This window comes from Stegodyphus dumicola, chromosome 2, assembly GCF_044657685.1.
Source record: "Stegodyphus dumicola isolate Sdum_Otavi_A_Nest chromosome 2, ASM4465768v1".
In the NCBI taxonomy this organism is placed as follows: domain Eukaryota; kingdom Metazoa; phylum Arthropoda; class Arachnida; order Araneae; family Eresidae; genus Stegodyphus; species Stegodyphus dumicola.
Genome location: NC_140769.1, coordinates 275,824,910 through 275,850,955, shown reverse-complemented (window position 1 = coordinate 275,850,955; position 26,046 = coordinate 275,824,910). Strand labels below are relative to the sequence as shown.

At 32.2% G+C, this 26,046-nt stretch overlaps 1 protein-coding gene across 3 annotated transcripts in view; it reads left to right on the top strand.

Moving 5' to 3' along the window:
* The first annotated feature begins 361 nt into the window (after nucleotides 1-361).
* Dora (zinc finger SWIM domain-containing dorado) overlaps nucleotides 362-26,046 on the top strand; it is a 159,700-nt gene continuing 134,015 nt past the window's right edge. For all 3 annotated transcript variants that reach the window (XM_035358942.2, XM_035358941.2, XM_035358940.2), the window contains exons 1-2: nucleotides 362-524; nucleotides 16,367-16,865. In XM_035358942.2, the coding sequence (XP_035214833.1) occupies nucleotides 16,688-16,865 (178 nt within the window). In that variant the 5' untranslated portion in view covers nucleotides 362-524; nucleotides 16,367-16,687. The remainder of the gene's footprint in view (nucleotides 525-16,366; nucleotides 16,866-26,046) is intronic.

Genomic DNA, 26,046 nt, shown 5'->3' with positions numbered 1-26,046 from the left:
CTTCCCTCACAGACTTGTTTTTATAATGAATCTCTGTGTATCTCTCGAACATTTTAATAACTCTTACCATACTAATGAGCGACATAGTAATGAAGTAATTTTGAAATTTAGTATTTTATACCTAAATCACTTGTACCTGTGTAAAATTATAAATTTTACGATCAGTTTCGGCAGAAACGAGACCCCTGTGACACAATACTGGGGTAATTATACCATTAAATCTTTTAATTTCGCAATGTTTCTGGATTGTTTTTGCCCTGATTATGATAACGATTCCCATTTCAACCGTTGTATGGCAGCACTGACCGTTTAAAAACAAACGATATATTCATACTTTATCGATATCAGGTACTTCGTTCGATGACAGGTTCATGTTAAATGTCTATAAGCTGGGGGGTGAGAAAGGTTTTTGAGAATAGACATCGAGTGTAAACATTTAAAGAGAATGCTTCCTTTTTTGTTATTCTAATTAATTTATGTTTTAAACTTTGATAAAACTTGTGAATAAAACTCGTTACTTGGAGGTAAGTACCGAATACTGTTTTCCATAATCTTCTTTGTTACGAAATGCTCCAAGTTGAAAAGAAACAAAAAAATGGAAACAAACAACAGACCGTTAATTTATTAAGTATTTAAAGTAATTTCATATGTTTATAAATACTGACAAACATGTGCTTTGGAGTTTCGTAAAGTTCTGTCAATACCCTTTATTTCAATGTTTTATTGTGCTCTCAAATAATGTGTGTATCCCCCCCGCTTTATTTTTTATGCATTGTCTTTGACGATAAATTACAATAATATTATTTCTATGAAATGGACGTGAAATTCGAAGCTTTTTTGTTTATTTTAAATGAAATGTTATGTGTTTACTTTATATTCGGAATGTTATCGTTTATTCCATTCTTGATGTAGAGAAGCTAAGCTTTGTTAACCATAAATAATTTCACATTTCATTCGTTTCTGAATGATTTAATCTTACGTTTAACAGTAAAATTTAATAATACCAAGTAAGTAATTATTAACGTCTCATCATCATTATTATATATATGATTTAAAAAAAGTTCTGCAAATCGTAACTTGTTATTAACTAAAGAATTCAAGTCACCTGAATTTAATATCTCTGTGTATAAATATATGCGTGTATAGTTAGTGTTCACAAAAATTTTACAGCAGTTTGAATTGTACGATAAATGGCAGTGTTACTGAATATTTATGGGTTACTTATAATATGAAAATATATTTAATTCAGTTTTTGATAATTTTTCAGAAAATTGTAATAGATATGTAGCTTTATTTAATATATTTCAATTTTTTTCCATCATGAAATTTGCGGATATCATCTTTCTGTTTTCTGTGAATCTATAACTATATTTTTAATTTGCAATTGAATGTGTTTGAGGGAAAAAAAAGAATCTTGCCATGGATTCCATGGAGATAACACTCCATGTGAAATTATTTTTAATGCTAATCAATTTATTTCGTATTTCTGTGTAATTTCTTGTTTTTTTTATGATTAATGTTACTAAAATGTTTTAAGAAGTAATAAGCAGTGCATTTCATTTCTTTGAGATTATTATTTTTGTAAATAAAAAAAATTCTTTTCATTTTTATTGCATTGAGAAATTCTGACTATTAGTTCTCATATTTTTCTTATTTTAAAGTTTTTTTAATTTTTTTAATTTGCAGTATGTAAACTAAAAGTACAATATCATTTTTTCCCTCCCTTTTACATTTTTGAAATTACGTCTTTCTTTGCAAATAAGACCTTCATTAAAATAACATCTCGGTATTTTTTTTAATAATTTTTTACTGATGTAAAGTTGAATTTCTCAAAGGTACTTTTAAAACGTAATCCTTAATCATCTGGAGAATTCTTTATTCATTATATTTTTTTTAATGTAAAATTAACTGTAAATGATGCTTCTCATTTTAAAATCTGTTATTATTGCAAGATATCCTTATAACATGAAATAAGATATTAAATCTAATTTTGAAGTTAATTATATGTGTGTTTAAATTCTAAAGTAAAATAATGATTAAAATAAATCAATATCTAAATATTAACATTGTTTAACAGAAATGTTCATTATAAGTGTAGTTAACTTAGCAACTGCCCTATTTTGTTGAAGAATGTTAAGAAATTAATAATTAATGTTAAGAAAATAATGTTCTGAGAGTTGAAGCATGATTTTGCCAGTTTTATAAAGATCTTGAAGTCTATAACAAATATGTTGAGTAATTTGCCACTTTTAGTAACTGCATATTAGTTAGTTTTTATATATTTACATAAAAAAACTGTTCCTGTGTTTTATGGTCAATTTGCATTCACAAATTGCATTTACAAACTGTTTTTTATTACAGTTCTCAAACTGGTATTCTTATGTAAATATGGCATGTATAACTATCTGGTAAAACTTACTAGAAACCTACAGTATAAAGCATCTTCCTGTAGGAACTTTGGTTTTCAGAATTTTATTGAATTCTGGCTGCCATTTTCAAACTTCAGATTTCTTTCTGTCTTTTAAACTTGTTAAATTAAAGCAGAACAAGGTGACTGGATTTATATCTACCTTGGATAACTGCAAATTTTGTTATTACAGACTAATTTGAAGTAATGCAAATTTTTCTCTTAACAAGTTTTATGCAGATCTGTTAATCTCACAAAAAACATAAATATTTGACAATTAGCCAAGCACAAGTAATAAATTGCCAAATATAGCATGTTTAATTTCTAGCTTCTATCTTACATTTCAGAAAAAAATAATTTTAAACGTCAATCAGATTCACCTCAAAAGCATATTCTTGTCATAATTTTATTGTTGAAGACTTTTGCGGTAAAAGTACAGTTTAGGGTACCCTTTGGCAAAACTTGGCGATTTTTGGCGGTACATGGAAACCGATTCTGAGCAATTCTTTGACTCGTTATTTTGGCTTGCGAAGCGGCGATTTTTGTGCCAAAAATCGCCGCTTCGCAAGCCAAAATTTTTGGCACAAAAATCGCCGCTGCTACACAAAGACAAAATAACAAGACAAACAATTGCGCAAACTTGGTATCCATGTACACATTGATTTATTTTCACTTAAAAAAAAAAATCCCCGAATTGCACCAAAATGGTATTGCGCTCTTCTTTGACTTTATCCATGTACACGTCGACCTATTTTCACTTTAAAAAAAAAAAAAAAATCCCTGAATTGCACAAACTTGCGTTGCACACTCACTTTACTTTGTCCATGTACACATCGATATATTTTCACTTAAAAAGTCAAAGGAGCATCAAATTCTACAATATAGGCAATAAGCACCAAAAGTAAATGTTCACTTACCATGATTTTCGATTTCACTTCGTAAACCCAGAGCCACGTAAAAAATCAAAATATCAATCATACTTAAATGACTTTTTCAAACCAGGTACTCTTTCTGATCGAACGCTTCACAGAGTGACCATCTGAACCTTTCTTCCTACAAACCCATTCAAATCCATGTAAACGGTTTTTACGTTCGACTAGATGCATATCCTTCCTGCATACAGGACACTTATAATGGCTACTAAGTAAACCTTCATTTACACACCAGTCAGTTAAAACTCTTTTCCCCTTTCGCTTCAAAACGTACAGAAACTTCAAATTAATCTTACTACATTCGGCCATTATACCGTCTAAAGAATCAAACCAACACACACCACAAAACGCTTACAAAACATCCCATGTGTGTGTTGGTTTGATTCAAAATTTCCCAGAATCATGCACCTGATTATGTCACAATAGGGTTTCCATAACATTCAACTACTCAGGCTACCATAAATAAAACAACTATTTATAAAGCCTATTTATAAAATGATTACACTGTATGAAAACAAGGAAATCCGTTGGCTTACTTTGAGTGAAATCAAGTTGATTCATCATGGTCAGTTTCCTGATTCGTATAGTTGTATGGGTTGCAGTAAAAGCATTCATTCATGATTTTTTAAACGATGTGGCGAGTTTGTCCTCCAGGACATGAAACTTAGGCCGATGACCATGTGCTGCCTTTTTTTATTTTGGCATCTCTTATAGTTCAAGGCCTTTCTTCCCCCCCTTCCCCCCATGCCCGAACTTGTTTTTCAATTATGGAGAAGCTGTACTTTTGTTAGAATTTTCAGCAAAGGCTGTTATGTATAGTTGGAAATTTACCCTATAAGAATTTCTCTTCCCACTTATCTTTCAGACAAAAAATTAAAATGGTATAGAAAATAAAAATAGGACTAGCACAGATATTACAGACTGTATATAAGAAAACAAATTAATGAAAAAAATAGCTTTAAATAGAGTTATCAGAGTTAAAACTACTGTCATTGGCATTTTACTTTGCAGTGATTTGACTGGAAAATGCATTACATATTTTACCGGCTTTGAAATATTTTTCCCTTGTGGCAACATGTTTAAAATGTTACAGGAATTTTTTTCTTATATGCAGGTTTTGAATTTTGGGTGAACTTTTGAAGAAAACAATATATATGAAACAGTTTATATTCAGAAATGTATGGTATTTGGAATTAAAAGAGGATGTTTAAAAAAACTGCTGTTATTGTTTTAAGGTGCTTATATTTTATCCAGGGGCGTAGCTAGAGTTCCTAGCGCCCAGGGACAACTGAAGAATTCGCACCCCTTTCTATGTGCCAAGAATGGAAAACATTTCATTAAAAAATTTCGTAGCATCAGTTTGGCGCCCCTTGTATGCTGTGCCCGGGGACAGATGTCCCCCCCTTGTCCCACCCTAGCTACGCCACTGATTTTGTCACAGCCACCTCGGTAATAATTGACAAAATTTCAGAATGTGCCAGTCTCTGACAACCATGTACATGCACTTTGTCAATTTTTTAAACAGCAACGCAGCAATTTTCTTATGTTTTCTTTTTGTTGCTTGCTTGCAAGATCAGCATTTCAGTGCTTGGTGTAATCTCTGTGGGTTCTAAATGGTGTTGCATGGTGCCTTCGTAAATGATAACAATTTACCACCATTAAATTTTGCCGCATAGTATCTTCCCCAAATTTTACAAATTTTGCCTTTCCTTAATTTTCTTGCTTGGTGCTTTTCTAAATTTTAAAACTTTTGCCACTTCTAAATTCTACCTCCCAATGTAAGCGCATAGGTTGTACTGGCTTCTAGTATCAGCTCTGATTTCATGTTCCAGTGATTTTTACAAGTGACATCATGACATTTTTTGCCTTTGACTCAATTTCAAAATATGTGCTTGTGGGATTTGCTTGCAGTGAAAGAAACTGATGTAAAATGCAAATAAAGAAGATAGTTGCTTTGAATCTATTAACGTAATGCCCCAAAACTTCCACCGGAACAAAAGAAACAAAATCTGTGCAAGAAATAGATTTATATTGATTTTCAGGTTAAATAACCTAATCAAAGCATAACAATATATGTAATAAGTAATTTTTTGGTCATCCTTTTTTTTATTCGTAAAAAATCCATAAACTGTGTCGGTGCTTAAGCTAATTATAAATATTCATTTTAGCAGACTCTGTTTTTTGATACATAACATTTCATTTGATTAAATGAATAATCCATGAAAGATTTTATTCTGTGACAAAAATATCTATGGGGAACTGGGAAAAACAAACTAATGTAAATCGTAAAATTTTTACAATATAAATTTGTTTGGTGCTTATGATTTAATGCAACTTTATTGGTGTAGCTTAGTGTTTTTTTACAGATGAAAAGGTAGAAGTTACCGTATTTGACGGCATATAAGACGCACTAGCATATAAGACGCACCCTTATTTAGAAGGCCACATACAAGGGAAAAAAGTTGGTCTATGTGTGTCTAGATCTTTATCCGGGCTAAAAATAGCATTCAGTATTGAAAGTTAACCTGCATCCTTCACGTATAAGACGCAGGTAACTTTTTTGAGACCAAATTTAGGAAAAAAAAGTGCGGGTAAAGGTATAGTTTAGGGTACCCCTTGACGATTTTTGGTGGTACATGGATACCGATTTTGTGCATTTCTTTGACTCATTATTTTGGCTTGCGAAGCGGTGATTTTTGGGCCAAAAATCCCCGCTACACAAAGCCGAAATAACAAGACAAACAATTGCACAAACTCGGTATCCATGTACACATCGACTTATTTTCACTTAAAAAAAATCCCCGAATTGCACAAAAAATGGCATTGCGCACTCCATTGACTTTATCCATGTACACGTCGACCTATTTTCACTTTAAAAAAATTCCCCGAATTGCACAAAAATGGCATTGTGCACTCTTTTAACTTTATCCATGTATACATCGATCTATTTGCATTTAAAAAAAATCCCAGAATTGCACAAACTTGCATTGTGCACTCCCTTTACTTTGTCCGTGTACACATCGATATATTTTCACTTAAAAAGTCAAAGGAGCACCAAATTCTACAATATAGGCAAACAAAAAATGCATAATCTCAATAAAATACATTTTAAACCAAACAATAAAATAGCATAAAAAAGAAAAACATGTAATACATTTAAGCACTACCAAAAGCAAATATTCACTCACCATGATTTTCGAGTTCGCTTCGTACACCCAGAGCCACGTAAAAATAAAAATATCAATCATACTCAAATGAAGTTTTTCAAACCAGGTACTTTTTCTGATGGAACGCTTCACATAGTGACCATCTGAACCTTTCTTCCTACAAACCCATTCAAATCCATCTAAACGGTTTTCACGCTCGATAAGACGCATATCCTTCCTACATACAGAACACTTATTATGGCTACTAAATAAACCTATATTTACACAACAGTCAAAGTTCTTTTCCCCTTTTGCTCCAAATCGTACAGAAACTTCAAATTAATCTTACTACATTCGGCCATTCTACCGTCTAAAGAATCAAACCAACACACACCACAAAAACGCTTACAAAACATCCCATGATTCAAAATTTCCTAGAATCATGCACCCGATTATGTCACAATAGGGTTTCCATAACATTAAACTACTCAGGCTACCATAAATGAAACAACAACTTGGCGATAAATGAAACAACAACTTTACCATAATACAAGGAGTACCTTTCAGTCTACTCTACCCAAAATGCATCTTATATGCCGTCAAATACGGTATTTATCAGGTGCAAGTTGCTGTTTTTGTGGCTTATTTTTTTAGAAAGATTTCCAAACTATCTAAGTCAATAGCATTATCGCATATGAAAAGAAAACATACTTTAGCAATTTAAAATAGAAATTTTAATTATTAAATAATTGTTACGTGACAGATTAAAAACTTATACAGTCAAAAGTCGCTAATCCGGACTTGTCGGGACTTCGGCGATTCCGGATTATCGATTTTTCCGAATTATAGATCATCAGTTTAAATCTGGTAAGATGGCATGCAGAAATTATAAAATTAAAAATATGAAACCATAATTTATGAAATAAAGAACAATTATGATCTAAAGGGTATCAAAATTTACAAAAAAAAAAAAGCTTAATATTTATTTCTTTACTTTATTAAACATTTCTTTCAATGTAAGTTGTTTAAGTTGCTTCGTTTTTTATGTGATAATACATTCTCTTTAATTCTATAAACAGACATAATTTTTTGTTCAGTTACAAAGTTCCGCTGTTCAAGTCCTATAATTGCTGTGTCTGCCGACTAATTTGTCAATCGAAATTTTTTGTTTTCAATAACCTCTGTCACTTTCTTCGCTATTGGAAGCGAATTATAATGACAGGGAATTTGATTTAAATCATATTGGATTTAAAGACGGAGTACATCAAGATGAAATACTACATTTAGTAAGGAATTATAAGCCAAATAAAATAAAAACATCTGCCCTGAAGATAAGGATAGTGCTGACAGATCAACTTCCAATTCATTGCGTGCCACAGCGTTAAAGATAAACAAAGTTTACATAAACAAACGTTAAAGTTTAGATAAACAAAGGATATGCCTTTATCCATTTTTTGCACTAATTCCACTTTTTGTTTAATGAACTTTGAAACATACTTTCGTTTTGTAGATCCTTTACATATTAATAAATATATATCAGAAATTCTATTTGACATAATCTAAAGTTCAAGCTTACTTTTATAAAATTGCTCCAACAGTCTGCAAAAAATAATAAGCCGAATCCAATTCGAAGATTAAGGAACAATGCAATCTGCAACATTAACTGAAATAGATAATTAGATAATTTAAGCTTAGCTTATGCCGTCCGTTATACATTAAACGCGCACTCATAAACATATTTTGTGTACGTGCACAAGCATATTCGCAGCCGTAAAGGTCTTAAGCGCATGCGCAGAAAGTTTGTAGCTTTGAGGTCCGGATTGTGGGTGTCCGAATTAACGACTTTTGACTGTATTTACATACATTAAAAACATACATTTACATTACATACAGTAAAACACTTGCACTTTAAATGGTAAAAACAACCTTGTATTTAGCGTAGATATAATGAAACACTCAATCGATTTCGAGGGCAGCTAAGGGTCCCTCTTCATCAGGAGAAAGAATTCTTTCTCCTGATGAGGAGTGTTTCATTATACCTACGCTAAATACAAGGTTGTTTTTACGATTTTGATTGTCACATTAACGTGTTTCTCTTCTATTTTAGTCACTTGCATTTGTTATTAAAATCTTTCTTTAATTTTTTGATGCTGTTTCCCAAGATACACAATGATCTTTTTTTTGCTTTAAATAAAATCAGAGGATAGCAGAGACTCAACTGTGTGCAGTATAGGAAATGGAAACACATTTCCTTATTGTTTCCTTTAGAAAATTTTCAGCAGAATTCTGTATTCCCATCAAAATTTTATCATGCAGTTTCTTCCATTGCTGGCAAATTTCACAAGCTCATATTTTAAAAGAACGTTTAAGGCAAAAACTATCACAGCGTGTATAAAATTTGTTGGAACTTGGAACAAAAAAGAACACATGTGAAAATGGTGGCATTACTTGATTGAAAGATGGTTATGAGCATGATTGGTGGAAGAAAATCGGAAATCAGCAGCCTTGAAATCTTATTTTAGTCTTGTAGGTTTCAGGTTATTAAAAATAATACAGATTTTGACTAACAAAAGAAATAATAAATAAGTTATAAAAAGAATTGTATAAAAACTATTATTTTTCAAAAATTCCTTTAAAAATATATATTAAATATAGGTACTTTTGGATTGTTTGCATTCCTACGGAACAATCGTGAACTCGTTGGCGGCTAATTTTTGCCAAGCTAATATGTGAAAGCTACAGCCATTTTTATGGCATTCTGAGAATTCCATATAATAGCAGTCAATCAATAAAATTAGAAAAACAAAAACATCAGAAATAAAAGACTTACCTTTTTCAAGAAATCCATCTTTTGAAACTCTCCCCGCGTTGTTCTTATATATGCAGCCATCCATTTTCCTTTAAAAAAGCTAAATATAATACAGTCAAAAGTCGTTAATCGGACGTCCTTAATCCGGAATGATCTATAATCTGGACCTCAAAGCTACAAATGTTCTGCGCATGAGTAACGCATATGCGTTTATGTATAATGGACATAATAAGTTTAATGTATAACGGATAGTATAAGCTAAGCTAAAATTATCTAATTATCTATTTCAGTTAATGTTGCAGATTGCTTAATCTTCGAATTGGATCCGGCTTATTATTTTTTGCAGACTGTTAAAGCAATTTTATAAAAGTAAGCTTAAACTTTCGATTATGTCAAAAAGAATTTTCAATTCTTTAGCTGCCAAAGGATCTACAAAGCGAAAGCATGTTTCGATGTCCATCAAACAAAAAATGGAATTGCTGCAAAAAATGAATAAAGGCATATCTTTTGTTTTTCTAACCATTCCAAAATCTGTGTATCATTTTCACGCTGCTCTGCGGGAGTGGGGGGGGGGCTTAACGTCGCGGCTCGGCTCGCTATGAACTGGAAGTTGATCTGTCAGCACTATCCTTATCTTCAGGGCAGATGTTTTTATTTTATTCAGCTTATAATTCCTTACTAAATGTAGTATTTCATCTCGATGTACTCTGTCTTTGATATGGTTTAAATCAAATTCCTCGTCATTATAAATATCACGAATACACATCAAATAGTTTTCTGGTTGCAATTTTCTAATTTCGGCTATGCGTAATGTATGCTTTACGCATGCACGCGTTGAAAGAAATGTTTAATAAAGTAAACAAATGAATATTAAGCTTTTTTTTGTAAATTTTGATACCCTTTAGATCATAATTGCTCTTTATTTCATAAATTACGGTTTCATATTTTTAATTTTATAATTTCTGCATGCCATCTTAACAGATTTAAAGTGATGATCTATAATCCGGAATCGCCGAAGTCATGACGTGTCCAGATTAAAGACTTTTGACTGTAATAGCTAAAATAAACATCTGTTGTGTATGCATACTTGGTTTCTTTCATGCACTACTGTTCTTTCCATTTACACAGTGATTTATTTTCACTGAAAAATATCATAGAATTGCATGAACTCGACATCATAAAATATCGGCATGGCACATGAACCAAAACAAATGTGAGCTATGTGCATATCTGGGCTACCATATAAATACTTTCTGGCAACATCATGGGTTGCCTCATTAGCTGTTTTGACAACATATTGCTTTGCTTCATGAATACGTTTTTGCTACTTTTCAGTGTAGTTGCAGATAATTAGAAAGTACCTAAATATATATTTTAGGTTTATGTAAGAAGAAAAAAAGGATAATGAGAATACATAAAATTATTTTTTATGTTTTTCAAATATCTATTTGCAGTAGTTTATTTTAAAATTTTAGGTTGTGTAAGTCCTTCCCTCATGCATTCATTATTTCTCAATCATTCACATAGTTTTGTTCTTTGAAATTTGTTTTTCCTCATAGAAAAATTGCCAGTGTATTTAGAACTTGGCATTCTGATTAAAGAAAAAGTACTATTTATAGTTTTGGTTGTAATAAAAGTTAAGAATTCCAGTACTTTTCTGATAGTAGGACCACATTAATTGCCAAACATAAATATTGGTTTGAAAGCTGAGTTAGCTGAGGTAGTAATCTTAATTCATGTAAGATGCTTCTGTGCTTGAAATTAAAATTGATTATCTGAAAAAAGTTTGTCACAATGGACAATTCTTCTTTCTGAAAGAATTTAATAGCTCACTCTTTATTATTTAATAATTACCAAATAATAAAGTCTGTATCAGCTTCTTCACCAAAATCTCCCATAGAAAACATGCCAGGATCAAAGCATTTTGAATTACCAAGTTTGGCCCTGTTTGTGATGTTTGATTGCTGTCTTTGGCATGTTAAAATCCATTTTGATTGTTGCTGTGTGCTAACTGAAAAGTACCAAACTCATTACAGATTACTTTCATGATTGAAATAACATTAAGTTAGTTATCTTCAATTTTAGGATCAACCCTAGTGACTTTTGACAAAATACACGGTTAAAAACTAATTCTGAATAGAATATGTTTGCTTCAATACTGCATGCTAAAACCTGTTGCCTAAAATTCCCAAAGACATCCTGATCATAATTGGCAGTTAAGAGACTCTAGATTTCAGGCATTAGCAGATTTTCAATCTTTAAATGTAATAATAAATAAATTAATTTTAGTAAAGCTTACATAAGAAGATGCCCAAAAAGCTTATACAGGTATAAAATCCATCATTAACCCTCAGCCCCCCTCCAAAAAAAAAAAAAAAAAAAAACTGTTAACATGAAATATAAATTAGTGATAAAGTGATGGAGCTATGAAATTTCTAAGATAAAGATTTAAAGCTTTTTTTTTTTTTTTTACCTGTTATATTCAGCATCAGTTTACAAATAGTATGTTTAGTTAATTAACAAATATGTTATTAGCATATTTTATCTTTGAAGAAGTTTTATTGTACTAATAAATTTTATCGGACATTAAAAAGAAACTCTTAATACCCATATACCCATACTAATAATCAGTTTACTAATTTATATTTAGTATTTTTTTTTTAAGTTGAACAATTAATCTAGATTACCAATTTCAGTGAAACCTTGTTTCGTGAATTTCATTTGTTTCTGAAGTCTCTTCATCAGTTGAAATGTTTTTAACTGGAACAGTTTTCCCACAGGAATATGTAAAATCGATTCATTCATTCCTCACATTGATAATTTTTATTTAAACTTAGCAGCAATACTTTCTGCACAAGTTCATGAGCAAAAACTAATGGAAATATGTGAATGCATTGAAACCTGGTTTCACGCTTTCTAAAGGCAGTTTGCCTACTGAAATGTTTTCAAACTGAAACAATTTTTATAAAGTGAATTAATTCATTTCTAGACCACTGATGATTGATTATATAAACTCTACAATAGTATTCTGTGCATAAATTCCAAACACAAAATCCTATAGATATAAAATATATATGCAAACACAATATTAAGTACATAAAATATAAGAATTTAATTTAATTTTACTGTACCTGTATAAAGTTTAGTATAAAGAAGACTGTATACATGAAAAATGATGGGAATTATGATGGGATTCTTTCATCTTTGCTTTGTCTCTAAGTGCTACTTGATTCTGCTTAGGATTGACTGGGCCTCTGTCTCACTCAGAATTTGTTTGGTGTTATTTTTTTATAGCCTGCACTTTAAAATGTTTATGGAACTGTAGGATCGTACTCTCTTTGGTAACATAAACTCCGCTAGACCCTACTAAAGGAACCTGACGACTTCTCACACAGGCATAAAGAATACCAGCGCAGAAGAAGGGTAAAAATAACCCTTTATTATTCATCAAACTTTGAACAGAAAAGGCACACACTTCATGATTACAACATCATTGGTAACTTGTGGTGGAACTTAAGAATTGTTACACAATAATTTCAGAGATAAAGCTGGACTAACAATTTAAGTCAAGGCTAACTAGGCTGACTCAACAACCTTAATACTTATTTAAATAACCAAAAAGGCTTATCAGCAACTCCACATAACAGGAAGGACAGACTCGTAATGTGCACTGGCTAGTGAAAACATGCTCTGAATAAACTACAGATTCACTTGTTTAAATTGCAAATGTTTTGTCAAGGTGATATCTTTACATGAAAACTTAAAACTTATCTTTACATTAAACCATTTTGTAAAAATTTTGCAGATCAGAGAACTCACCTTTTTTCCTTCCTTTCTTCTTCTGAAAAAATTTCATCAAGTTGAAGTTGTTATGCATACTTCTTTATTGTTGAGGTCATTTAAATGATTCTCTAGTAATTTCTCCACCTCTGTAGTAATTAACCATATGACAGATCCATAACAAAAAAGTACCAAAAATTTTTAAATTCTTATATGCCTTTAATGTGCTTTTAAGTGCATGATTAAATGCTGTAAAATACTTCGTGGCTGTTTATTGACTATCAATGTTAGAAAAATTATATTTTAAACAGAAAGTTGTTTTAGTGTTCAAGAATTTTTAATAGATTATTTTTAAAAATCAGAAAAGATGATGATATGTAATTTGATTCTATTACTCCTGTTTTTTGTTTGTTTCAGACACACTGCATTCAGATGATCATTCTTGATTATTCCTGTTGCAATAATTAAGCATTATGATTCGAAAGCAAATGCAAATTAACTTTTAAATAATTTATATATAATTTCTTTAAAAACACTTTAATTGTAAATTTCTTTAAAGGCACTGAATTGAATTGTGTTACATTTTTGAAGAACTAAGAAATATTTGGTTTCATCATGTACATTTTTGTATAGAATTCAATGTATATTCTTCTGGTATTTCTTTAGTAAATAAGCATTTATGAAGGAAATGCATTTGAGAATTTTAATTTATAGTTTTAACAAGTGGAATAGTGCAGTAGATTTCAGGGGCATCTGAATGTCTCTTTATGGTGGAATGACTTCTCAGATTTCTTAGATGCATAATGCCATAGGATGGATGTAAAAGAATGGTAGCTGTGTACTAATTGATAACTGTCATTTCTATCACTGCATTGGTAGCAACATGCTGTAAATGCCTCTGTTACTGCATATAATTTGTGTACAAATACCGGTAGCAAATAAATTGTTCAGTCCTCTATCATGTGATTCATTTCTTTCAAGTTATTTTAATTCTTATGATTTAATTTAAATATTCAATACTATACTTAACCTTTTCCCGTGGGCTGTAGGGTCCAATTTTGAATGTATTTTGGCCATTTAGTTACTTATTTTAACTGAAAGGAACAGAAAAACAAATCGACAGGGTATTGCACTTTCTAATCCATATTAAGGAGTAAATTTTAAATCTCCATAGTTTACTGAAATTTCTTGAGACACATTTAAAGTAGTGAACGTGCGGGACATATATGTCCCAGCCCCCGGGAAAAGGTTAAGCAATGTGTTTTCATGAGTATTAATTATTGTATAATTTCTATGATATGGAAATCATCACTCGTACAATTCTTAATGTAACATAACTCTTATGAAAATAGAAACTTCCTGTCTTCGTGTTGCTTGGTAAATAAAATTAAGCAAGAAAAAGAATAGGTAATTATGAATGTGAAAGCAAATAAAAAATTAACTATCCTTATAACTAAGGATGGTGTGATTATACTTGTTCGCAACAGAGCAAATTTTTTATTACAAGCGGAATTGCAAAACCCCAGTGAAATAACAGGAGCGTCGGGATTAGAAAGTTACTGACTATACTTCGAATACTGTGTCCCCACTTAATTAAAGTTTACTTTAAACCTTCTCACTTAAAGATTTGTTTTTCTGAGAAAGTCCTTCATGGCATCCCTCTCCTTAGCCAGGTTAGTGCTTGTGTGCTTTGCCATAATTATTATAGATAATCAGAAGAAATGAGGCAAACTATAAAAAATATGAAAATAAATAAAAAATAATATATGACTTTTCTATATGAATAAAAAAAGTAACTGTTATATTAAAATAATTCAAAGACATTCTATTTACAATAGTTACCTTACGTAGTTTACCTTAAGGAATGTACAAATTTTAAGTGAAAGTGTTAGTTTGTTATTCCATCATGAAAAAGAAAAATGGGTCTAAATGAACCAAACAGGGTAGGAGAATTAAAATATTATGCAGTTATTCAATTTGTATTTTGATTGTGTTGAGGCATTTAAATTTTCAAGCAGTAAATGCAGGGTGCGGCAGAATTACTGCTTGTTTTCATATGTAAAAAACAAAGAAACAATGATGCTAAGCAAAATTTTATTTCACAATTGGAAGTAATAAGATTTACCATTTTGTTTCCCAAATGTACCAGAAAATAATGCTTTGTGTAGTTCTAAAGGGATGCTGCCACAGCACACACAGCAAGCATTTGGATGAGCATGCTACATGAAATATTTCTAGGGCATCGGACCTCACTTTGAGGTGTCATTCTATGGCCAGCTCATTCCTCCAATCTTGCATCTTGTGATTTCTTTCTCTGGGGAGAGTCTGAAGTCTGTTCTGAAAGCAAAGTTTATTAAAAAAGGCAGAGAAAACTGGAAGATGTTATCAGATAAGAAATTGTGGTAATACCACCAAAAATTGATTGATAACCAAATAATAGCTTAAAACATGCATGTCAAACTCAGTTCCTCATATCGGCCAAATGGTCATCTCTGTATACTAGGACGGGCTGTTAGAAAATAAAACCATTTTCAATACTTGATGATGAGCTTTAAAAGTGAGTAAATACATAAAATTTTATCTAATACTGTAGTTCCTTAAAAAAAGAGGGGGAACCACCCTTTCTACCAGAATTTCCTGTTTCCCCCCCCTAGATTACCTGTTTTGTCCTTACTCTAAAGCATCTGATCTCTCTTCAGGTGAATGTCTAATCATTATCGGAGATTTGTTTCTCTTCATGAATGAGAAGTATGTGCTACCAGATATGGAAATCGTGTACAGTGCAAATTTGTGGCTTTCTGAAAAAGGTACATGGCAAACTGACGGCCACTGAAAAATTAATCAAAATCAAGGGCTGCATGTGCTCCCATGCCACAAGTTTGACATGCTTGATTAAAGGACAATGCAGAACTTCAGAATGAGGCTTCAGAAATGCATTTAATATGCAAGTTGACACTTGGACAATATTTTCAAAAAGAAGTGAATTATGTCAACAAAGTGTTGTGTTGTTACAAATCGTTAATTTTCACAAAAACAGTATACATATGTTTTGTTGTAACCCTACAACACATTAGTACATTTTATTATTTGCAAATATAAAACCAAATGGTAAATCTTGTTCTTTTCAACTGTGAAAAAAATTTGGGTTGTATCTGCCATTGCGCTGTTATTAGCATATGAAATCTGGGCTTTATTTTTGCTGTAGCCCTGTATAAGATTTTAAAATTCATTATGTCAAATTATATTAAATGATTTCAGCCCTGTTTTATTTATTTTCTGTTTTCCTTTTTAGGGTAAGAAGATCATGCAAATATTTCTTGTTCTGAATGCTTTTAACTGTCACTTGGCATTTCAGTACTCAGTGGTCTGTGGTTTTAGTAGCCGTGACTTTGCAGCTTGAATTTTTCCTCTAAGTGATTAATTGTACTGCTGATACCATTATTCAAAGTGCCTGTTTAAAATATCAATAAATCATAGTATTCCTGTAAAGCTAAAGCATATTTTTGTGAGTCCTCAGACAGCTAATGATATAGTTTTTTAGCGTGGTTTATAAAACGGCATAAATCTGTCTGAACTAGAGTTGGTGAGTGTGAGGCCTGAAGAGGCTGGTGGAATGTTTGATTGGGATGAAGGTGATAGATTTTCATTCGAGGACAGTGACAGGTTTGAAGAGGACTCTTTATGTTCTTGGATTAGTGAGCCAGAGAGCTCGTGCAACAATTGGAGAGGATGGAAAAAACAAAATGGCAACAACTGTGGAATTTATCATGTGCCCCATTCTAAAAATAAAGGTAAGAACGTACATTCTATTTGTTAATTTTTGTGCTTTTGTTTTATGTATATGGGTTTAGTTGGCATCAGGGACTGAGTGATTTTAATGTGCTAATTTTTTTAAAAAAATATATTCATTAAAATCAGATATTATCACATTTTTTAAGTGATGGGAAATGTTTTAAAATCAAGGGTTAAAAATAATCTTTAATATTTTAAAACAGATTTTAATTACTGAATACAAAAAATAGAAATTTAAAAAAATATAATTGTTTAAAATATTTTAAGCAAGTCTTGTACAAATATTAGAAAGTGTTTACTTTCAAGTCTGTGTAATTCCAAGCATAAATGTGATGAGTTAATTAACATATGGTGCATGGTCCAAGTAAATGTGTTTTAAAAAACACAATCTTTTCAAAAATTTGAACTAGGTCATTAAGTAAGTAAATTTTTTTATGCTATGATATCTGGGAAAGCAGATGGTATTTTAGGAAAAGCAGGTTGAGGTGTAATGGTAACAAATGATATCTACATGGTGATTGTAAAAAAAAACTTCTCCGATACATGAACTCCTAGTGGCCTATTTGCTCAACAAATCAAATGAAATTTCAGATATTATTAGTTGAAGGTATGCACTCAAGATTGTGATGATTTAAAAAAAAAAAAAACATTCTTGTCGTGGTTACTGTAAAAAAATTTCGAAATTTTTGAATGGTAACACCCACTGTTTTCCCTGCGCAAATTGATCAGTGCATTGAGAAACAATGAATGGGATTGGAACAATGCGCATATGATCAAAGTTTTTGGCATAAAACTTTGCAAAGAAGAGCATTATAAAGAACCAGTGATAACACAGGAGATGAGAAGAAGAAAAGCTTTTATTAAAATTACAAGTTTTCAACATGCCCACCTTCTTGGACAATAATGCATTGTATGCAGAAGATTGTTGACAACAATGATGAATATAAACATTGCAGGAGGAATCTGGATAATTTTGTGTTTTATTGCATCTTTCAACTCTGACAAATCTTGTGGATTTGATGTGTACATCTCAGAACCAGAAATATATTAGAGTTAAGATGGGGGATAGCAATGGCCACAAAACTGCAAAGTTGTGGGAGATGACTCTGGCTGTGGAGCAGTCGTTGCTTTATTGCTTGCAGCTGTTCAGCACTTTGATGTTTAATTGGAGTCTTGCTTATGGTGACATCTGTGGGTGAAATCAGAAGTACGATGAGAAAGTTTGGCCTTGAAGAACAGTACTTGAGTTTGTTTTGTAGGAGTGAAATATTTACCTCATCACAAAAAAGTTCTTCGGATATGAATTAGAATAATTCAAGACTGTGTGGCGGCTGCCAGGCAGTTGCTGATTTATTGCTCGCTGAGTCAATTCAGAAGTGTGATGAGAAAGTCTAGAGTTGGCCTTGGAGAACAGAACTTGAGTTTATTTATGGAATATCCTACCTTATCACAAATAATGGTAGTGAAACACTTTACCTAATCACTCAAAAGCTCTTTGGTGGTGAATTCTAGTAACTCTTTCGAATTTGCAAGTGTTGACTGCCTCTAGGGGTTCATATATTTAGGATCATTAGGGGTCCATATGTCTAATCAAGAGAGTTGTATTATTTTAAATCATCACAGTCTTGAGTGCATATCTTCAAATAACAATATCTGAAATTCCATTTCTAGTGGTTGAACGTGTAGGCTGCGAGGGATTCATATATTGGGGAAGTTTTTCTATGACCACCCTGTACTATCTTTTGGCAAGCTTTTTGTGAAATTTGTTAAACAGATTAGTTAACTTAACCTTTGTATATGCTGAAACTTAATTCTTCAGTAGAATGTTAACCAAACAAAAGTACCTGAGACATACATTGAAAGTGCAGTGTCACCATTCTTAATTGAACTATGTATGGGTAATGTAACACATGGAAAAAATTTGCAGTGTATTACATTGCTCACACATTACTAAGAAGATGTTTAGAATTCATACAATGAAGTTACAAAAAATTCTCCTAATTAACTTGTGGGGGAGGTCTGAGAATCAGGAATAGTGTATTCATTTAAAGATATTTCTAAGAGTTATTTTTATTACAACTCATCATGCATAATGATACAAATTAATATTTTAAAATTTTCTAAATACAGTAGAGAGTTCAAAATCTGGATGTCCAATATCCAGAATAATCTAGTGTCTGGAATCCCATATAAATATTTAAAAAAAGAAACAAATATTGAGCTTTTTTTGTAAATTTTGATTCACTTAAGACCATCCAGATCATGGACTGTTTATTCATCATATGATAAATCTCGATTCATGGTGAAATGCTTGAATTAATGTAAGTTACAGTGTATGATATTAATGTTTATTGTGTTAATTTTGGGTTATGCATCCGAAATGGTATACCGTATTTATGCGAATCTAATGCACATCGTTTTTGGCCAAATGTAGTATTCAAAATTGGGGTGCGCATTAGATTCGATGGAGCATTAGATTCGAGTGCAAAGTTCGCTGATGATGTCAGGAGTTTGGCGATGACGTCAAATAAATTTCTCGACTACATTTACCGTTACATTTATCGTTGACACATTATTGCATAGAGGATACAAACTACAGAGTACGTAGTCACGAAATGGAGGGCAAATAGAGAAGAATGTCATATGATGCTACTTTCAAACGTAAAGTAATTCTTTATGCTGAAAAATATGGCAGTAGAAAGGCAGGGAGAGAGTTCAACAAAGCTGAGAGCAATGTTCGCTTGTGGCGGCAACAGAACTTGGCACTGTTTGCAACTAAAGCTAGTAGAAAGAAATTTGCTGGCTCTCACAAAGGAAGACACCCTAAAATTGAAGAAAAAGTTTTGAAATTTGTATATGAAAGGAGGAAGAATTGACAACCTGTGACTAGTGACACCATAAGAAATAAAGCAAAAGAGGAGGCTGAAGTTCTTGGAATATCGAAACAAGAGTTTAAGGTTAGCCGTAGATGGGTGGTTCGGTTTATGAAGCTGATGGGCTTATCTCTAAGACACCGTACAACAATATGCCAAAAGCTTCCTGCAGATTTTGAGGGAAAACTACTAACATTTCAGCGGTATGTCATCACACTTCGGAAGGAAAAGAATTGTTTAATGGGGCAAATTGGCAATGCTGATGAGACGTCAATTTGGTTTGATATGCCTCGTAACTACACCATTACGTAGAAGGGGACTAAGGAAGTTAACATCAAAACTTCGGGATGTGAAAAACAACGCGTAACAGTGCTGCTGGCAATAACAGCAGACGGGTGCAAATTTCCCCCTTTCTTAATCTTCAAACGGAAAACATGTCCTAAAACCCTTAAGAATGAAAAGTTGTTCCCAGATGATGTCCTGGTTCGAAACCAAGAGAAGGGGTGGATGATGGAATCATTAATGTTTGATTGGCTCTGAAATGTATGGGAACGCTGTCCCGGTTGCGTAATGGCAGACCGCACATTGAGTTGAACAGTGTTAAGTGAATTTCGCTTACTGCGCATGCTTGATGGTGTACCTTTGGCGCGGGAAGAAATATTGGCGACTAAAAGCAACCCTACGCAAGCTCTCTCCATGGCTGTCGAGTGTGGTCAAGTGTTGTGGAACTTTGTTTATTAGTTATTTTAACGTTCATACCGATTGCACTTGCTTATTTTTCTAATATATGTTTCATTTTAATTTGTCTAACAGTGCATTTAATAATTGTTACCATATATTGTGCTTAATAATTCGTTATTTAGATGTAATTTGTTTAAATGTTGTAATTCTCAGTAATGTAAACTGAATTTTCCCGCTTAGTTTGTTAACGTATATTCGCGCTTTTATTTCTTATTTAAAAGTATTAAATAAACAGCATTAAGGAATTGTAAAATTTCTTCAATGTTATTTGCAAACACTTGCTATATTTTTTATGTATGTCCGTATTTATTTGTGTATGTACGAATGTAACATATGGTAAATTCTGAATTGTTTTTATTCCTTAAAAGTGTAACTAATATATCCTGAATTTCGATCTTTTTCTGAGCGAAAATTCGTACAGTTCCAAAGTCAAGTGCAGAATTTCATAAGTATTACATCTTACATTTTGAATGCAAACACTGCTTCACATTATTTTGTAATAATTATTTACATCTCCTCCATCTATGCCTGTATCAATTTTTTCATCGGATTATTTATCAGTAATTCCTAGTAGAATTAGAAATACAGTCAAAAGTCTTTAATCCGGACTCGTCGGGACTTCGGCGATTCCGGATTATCGATTTTTCCGGATTATAGATCATCAGTTTAAATCTGGTAAGATGGCATGCAGAAATTATAAAATTAAAAATATGAAACCGTAATTTATAAAATAATGAGCAATTAGGATCTAAAGGGTATCAAAATTTACCAAAAAAAGCTTAATATTTATTTGTTTACTTTATTAAATATTTCTTTCATTCTTTCAACGCGCGCATGCGTAAAGCATACATTACGCATATTCGAAATTAGAAAATTGCAACCAGGAAACTATTTGATGTGTATTCATGATATTTATAATGACGAGGAATTTGATTTAAATCATATCAAAGACGGAGTACATCGAAATTAAATACTACATTTAGTAAGGAATTATAAGCCGAATAAAATAAAAACATCTGCCCTGAAGATAACGATAGTGTTGACAAATCAACTTCCAGTTCATTGTGCGCCGCGACGTCCCCCCCCCCCCGCACAGAGCAGCGTGAAATTGATAAATAGATTTCGGAACGGTTAGATAAACAAATATGCCTTTATCCATTTTTTGTAGCAATTCGTTTTTTGTTTGATGGACATCGAAACATACTTTCGTTTTCTAGATCCTTTGAGAGCTCCAGCATCGGAAATTCTATTTGACATAATCGAAAGTTCAAGCTTACTTTTATAAAATTGCTCTTACAGTCTGCAAAAAATAATAAGCTGGATCCAATTCGAAGATTAAAGAACAACGCAATCATCAACATTAACTGAAATAGATAATTAGATAATTTTAGCTTATACCGTCCGTTATATATTAAACGTGCAAGCAAAAACGTATTCTGCACTTGCGCAGACACATATGCGCAGTCGTAAATGTCTTGCGCGCACGAGTAAAACGCCTATGCGCATGCGTCAATGCGACGCATGTGCGCAGTCGTAAATGTCTTGCGCGCACGAGTAAAACGCCTATGCCCATGCGTCAATGCGGCGCATGCACAGAAAGATTTTAGCTTTGAGGTCCGGATTATAGATCATTCCGGATTATGGGTGTCCGAATTAACGACTTTTGACTGTATATTATTAGAAAAGGTTTTTCCTGTATCATCTGCAAGGAACAGAAATTTAAAGCGATGAATTATTGGAATGAATTTTAGCCAGCATTTGAAGTTATTTAGATTTCTGTTGCATTAAAAATTATTTAAAAGCTGCATAGAAATATTATTTTGAAATGCAAACATTTTAAGTGCCAAAATTAAAAGTATTTAAAAGGTAGCTATTATCATTGATGATAGATTAATTGACTTGTCAAGGGAAACAAACCAAGACTTCAGTACATAAACAATATATTTTTTATTCTGGGAGGGTGAACATTGTTATTAATGGTGATATAATCAAATAAATAACAAAGAATCTGCAAGTGAAACGTATTTTACCATTTCTTTGAATTTAGATATTTTTCCGAATATTCCAAGCATTTAAAAGAAATATATTTTACATATTTTGTAACTGTGAATGTATTCGTAGTTCCAGAAGTTCTGAATATCTGCAGAAACGCATATTTTGGTCTATGACTTAGCTGGCTTAGTTAAGTTAAGAAATAAATTTTTCTTTAATATTAACAAATGATTATATATTAATAAGAAATTGGTACATTTGTAATTCCCCCAAAAAATTCTTTAAGAGTGGCAAATACGTACATAAATTTGATTTTCCCCCAGTATGTGTGACGAGTACGTTCCATTAGACTTCATGATTATTTTGTAACAGCTCTACTTATTGCCAAAATTGGGTCTTTATGCATATATATATGTATAATGCATACAACATACATGCAAAGTTATGATAGCTGTTAATATATCATAATTGACTAAACACTTCGAATACTGTTTCTCTTTCAAGACATGTACTCTCAAATGTTTTCATAATAACTTCTGTATTTATTTAGGAAAAATTCTACTGATAAAATACTACACACAGAAATATTTTTAAAATGGTGTTTAAGAATGCTGTTGATTTTTCAGAGACACAGTAACAATTTAACTGGTTATAACCTTAACAGAGCAGAGATGTCAAACAGAAAAAGAAATGCCATTAGAAATGCTCAAATGCCAAATTAAAATATTTGATCATAAAACAAATGCAATTACAGTTAACTTATTTTCGAACTTGAAGATTGATTATCAAGTATAAGTTAATGTTTAAGAAAGATTAAGATGCTACATTATATAGAAATTTAGGAAATGTTAAAAAATGTTAATGAACTGTATATTTGTTAAAATACAATATATCACATATTGCACATATAACATATCAAATTTACTGAAATGGGAAAATATATACATACCTGAAAGCAATCTCGCAATAGCATTTGGTTTGAAGCTCGCGCTGGAGCATCTGCATTTACGCTACTTCCTTTACCCATTTTGTGCACTCTTCAATCGAATTTAAACTTGATCGTATCATTCAACTTTCCAGTTGTTGGAGCAGTACAGGAAAAAAATCTAATTTTACACAGTAATTACTTTACATTGCACATATACTCTACGAAGACTTAAACGCCGGATTTGTTTACAATCAGATGGCGGTACATCTACCACATACCGTATTTATCCTCTTTTCAAATCGCGCCAACATAATAATTACGCCAAATTTGTTTCTGGGCATGCGCAGTATGCGACATTCGTTTAACACTGTTCAACTCAATGTGCGGTTTGCCATTACGCGTCCCGGTTGTCTCTCCTATCCACCATCAATGCTTTGTCTGGATGCATTTCGTGGTCATCTCACCAACGATGTAAAAAAGAAAATGCACAGCCTAGGCAGTGATCTTGTTATCATTCCTGGAAGGATGTCGTCTGTGTTACAATCCCTGGAAGTTAGTATAAATAAACCTTTTAAGGGGTACATTCAGGCGGAGTACGAAAAATGGTTTTCTGAGCCAAACCGTGAATTGACCCCGACAGGAAAAATTAAGCGTGCTGCATCCTGGGTTTCTGCTGCCTGGAAAAGCATTGAAGCACCAATGATTATGAAATCTTTCAAGAAATTCTGCATTTCAAATTCATTGAATGGAAGTGAAGATGACGTGCTCTGGAATGCCGATGATGACGATGATGATGAGGAAAGAAGAAATGAATCTGCTTCTGACGAAGAGAGCTGCGAGGATTCCAGTGATGAAAACATTAGTGAATAAAGACGTTTACTATTAATTACTGATTGCAGAAACTGTTAGCTAGATACAAATGTTATGATTTATTTCATGTTCATATTTTATGATAGGTACTGTATATACGGTAGTGGTAATTAACAATGATTGTTTCATACAACAATACCCCACTAATAGGTTAATTCTATGTTCTGCTACTTTGTGTATAAATCCATTGTTGTATAAAATATGGTATCTAAATTTAAATAAAATTATCATACCATTGATTGATAGTTTATATACAAATCCAATGTTGTATAAAATAAGATTCAATAAATTCCTTATACCATTGATGCGCATTACATTCGCTGACAAAAATTTTTTTTATTATTTAAAGTTTTAAAATGGGGATGCACATTAGATTCGCATAAATACAGTAAATGCATCCTAATTTTTTTTCAAAAAATACTTTTTATGAGCAGCTACATGATTATGAATTATTTTGTGATTTTAAAACTAATTTTGGCATGTCAGAAATTTATAGATAGAGATAGCCACCCTCTTGAATGTGGCTATCTCTTTCCCTGCCACCAGTAAATCATTGATCTGTGCTTTTGATATTAAGATATTGACAAAATATTAAAAAAATATTTATAGCAAGGTGATAATTCCGTGGGATTGCTGCAAGTACTTAGTTGACAAGACACTTAGCCAACAGGGCATATAGTTGACACGCCCATTAAGCTGACATAGGCATGTAGCTGACAAGATATTTTGGCGACACATCCAGTTAGCTGACAATGCATTTAATTTGCTTTGTCATATTTGATAGCACATTTTGCTGATAAAATGTGTATTTAGTAGTAAAATTTGTCTTTGCATATCTTACAGAGTCGGTTTATAGAGTGCAAAACAAGAAAGCTTATAAATGGATTTTTATCTTTATTTAATGCTGGACAAAGAATAAATTTTAAAATCAGACAGAGAAGCAAACTTAAATCAGCATAGATTTTGAAGGGGGAAAAAAAAGAGAACTGTTGATTTAGAGGGCAATATTCTTTTCAGAAAAGAGAGAAAAAAAAAAAAAATCCACCATTGCGAGAAGCAAATTGGTTTTACATGGAAAGCTATGGACGGAGCAGAGTGAAAAGTGTTGTGTCGAGAAAAATGGTAATGAAATGTGTAAAAATGAAGGGTACTATTTGGTTTTGAGGGCCGTAAAAAATCGCCAAACTATTATTGATGCCAGTGCTGCCAAAAATAATTGCGGCAACCCTAACACATGAAAAGAAGTATAAAACCCCTACGCGCCGACTGTCACGTATACGTGCCACCAACGAACACACTTACCTACTGGCCGACACGCAGGCGTGCCAGAGGATTGTTCCATTCTCTACCGACTGTCACGTATTTGTGCCAGTACTTTGGAACATTTTTCAAGCTATAATTTCTGCCACAAGATGGCAGTGTATGTCCATATGGTTTCAGATACATGTAAATTAGACCTTCTACTCGAAATGAGAGAAGCATGACTCACATACACGTGTTTTTGATTATATAAACAAACGGGGAAATAAATGTTTCCGAATGGCGTGATTTATGACTTCTCTTTAAATCGCACGTGGTAGTTGTTTACTGTAAGTAGAGAAGTTTTATTTGCTCTAAAGTGTTGGGTATTTCGGTTTGCAGTTCAGTTTTTAGAAAATAATTAGATCTTGTTAGACGTGAATTCTTTCTTTTTACCATTGCAATGTCGAAGCGTCGAAAATGTTTAACAGAGCATGAAATAGGAGAAATGATGCAAAATATTTCAGATATTGATTC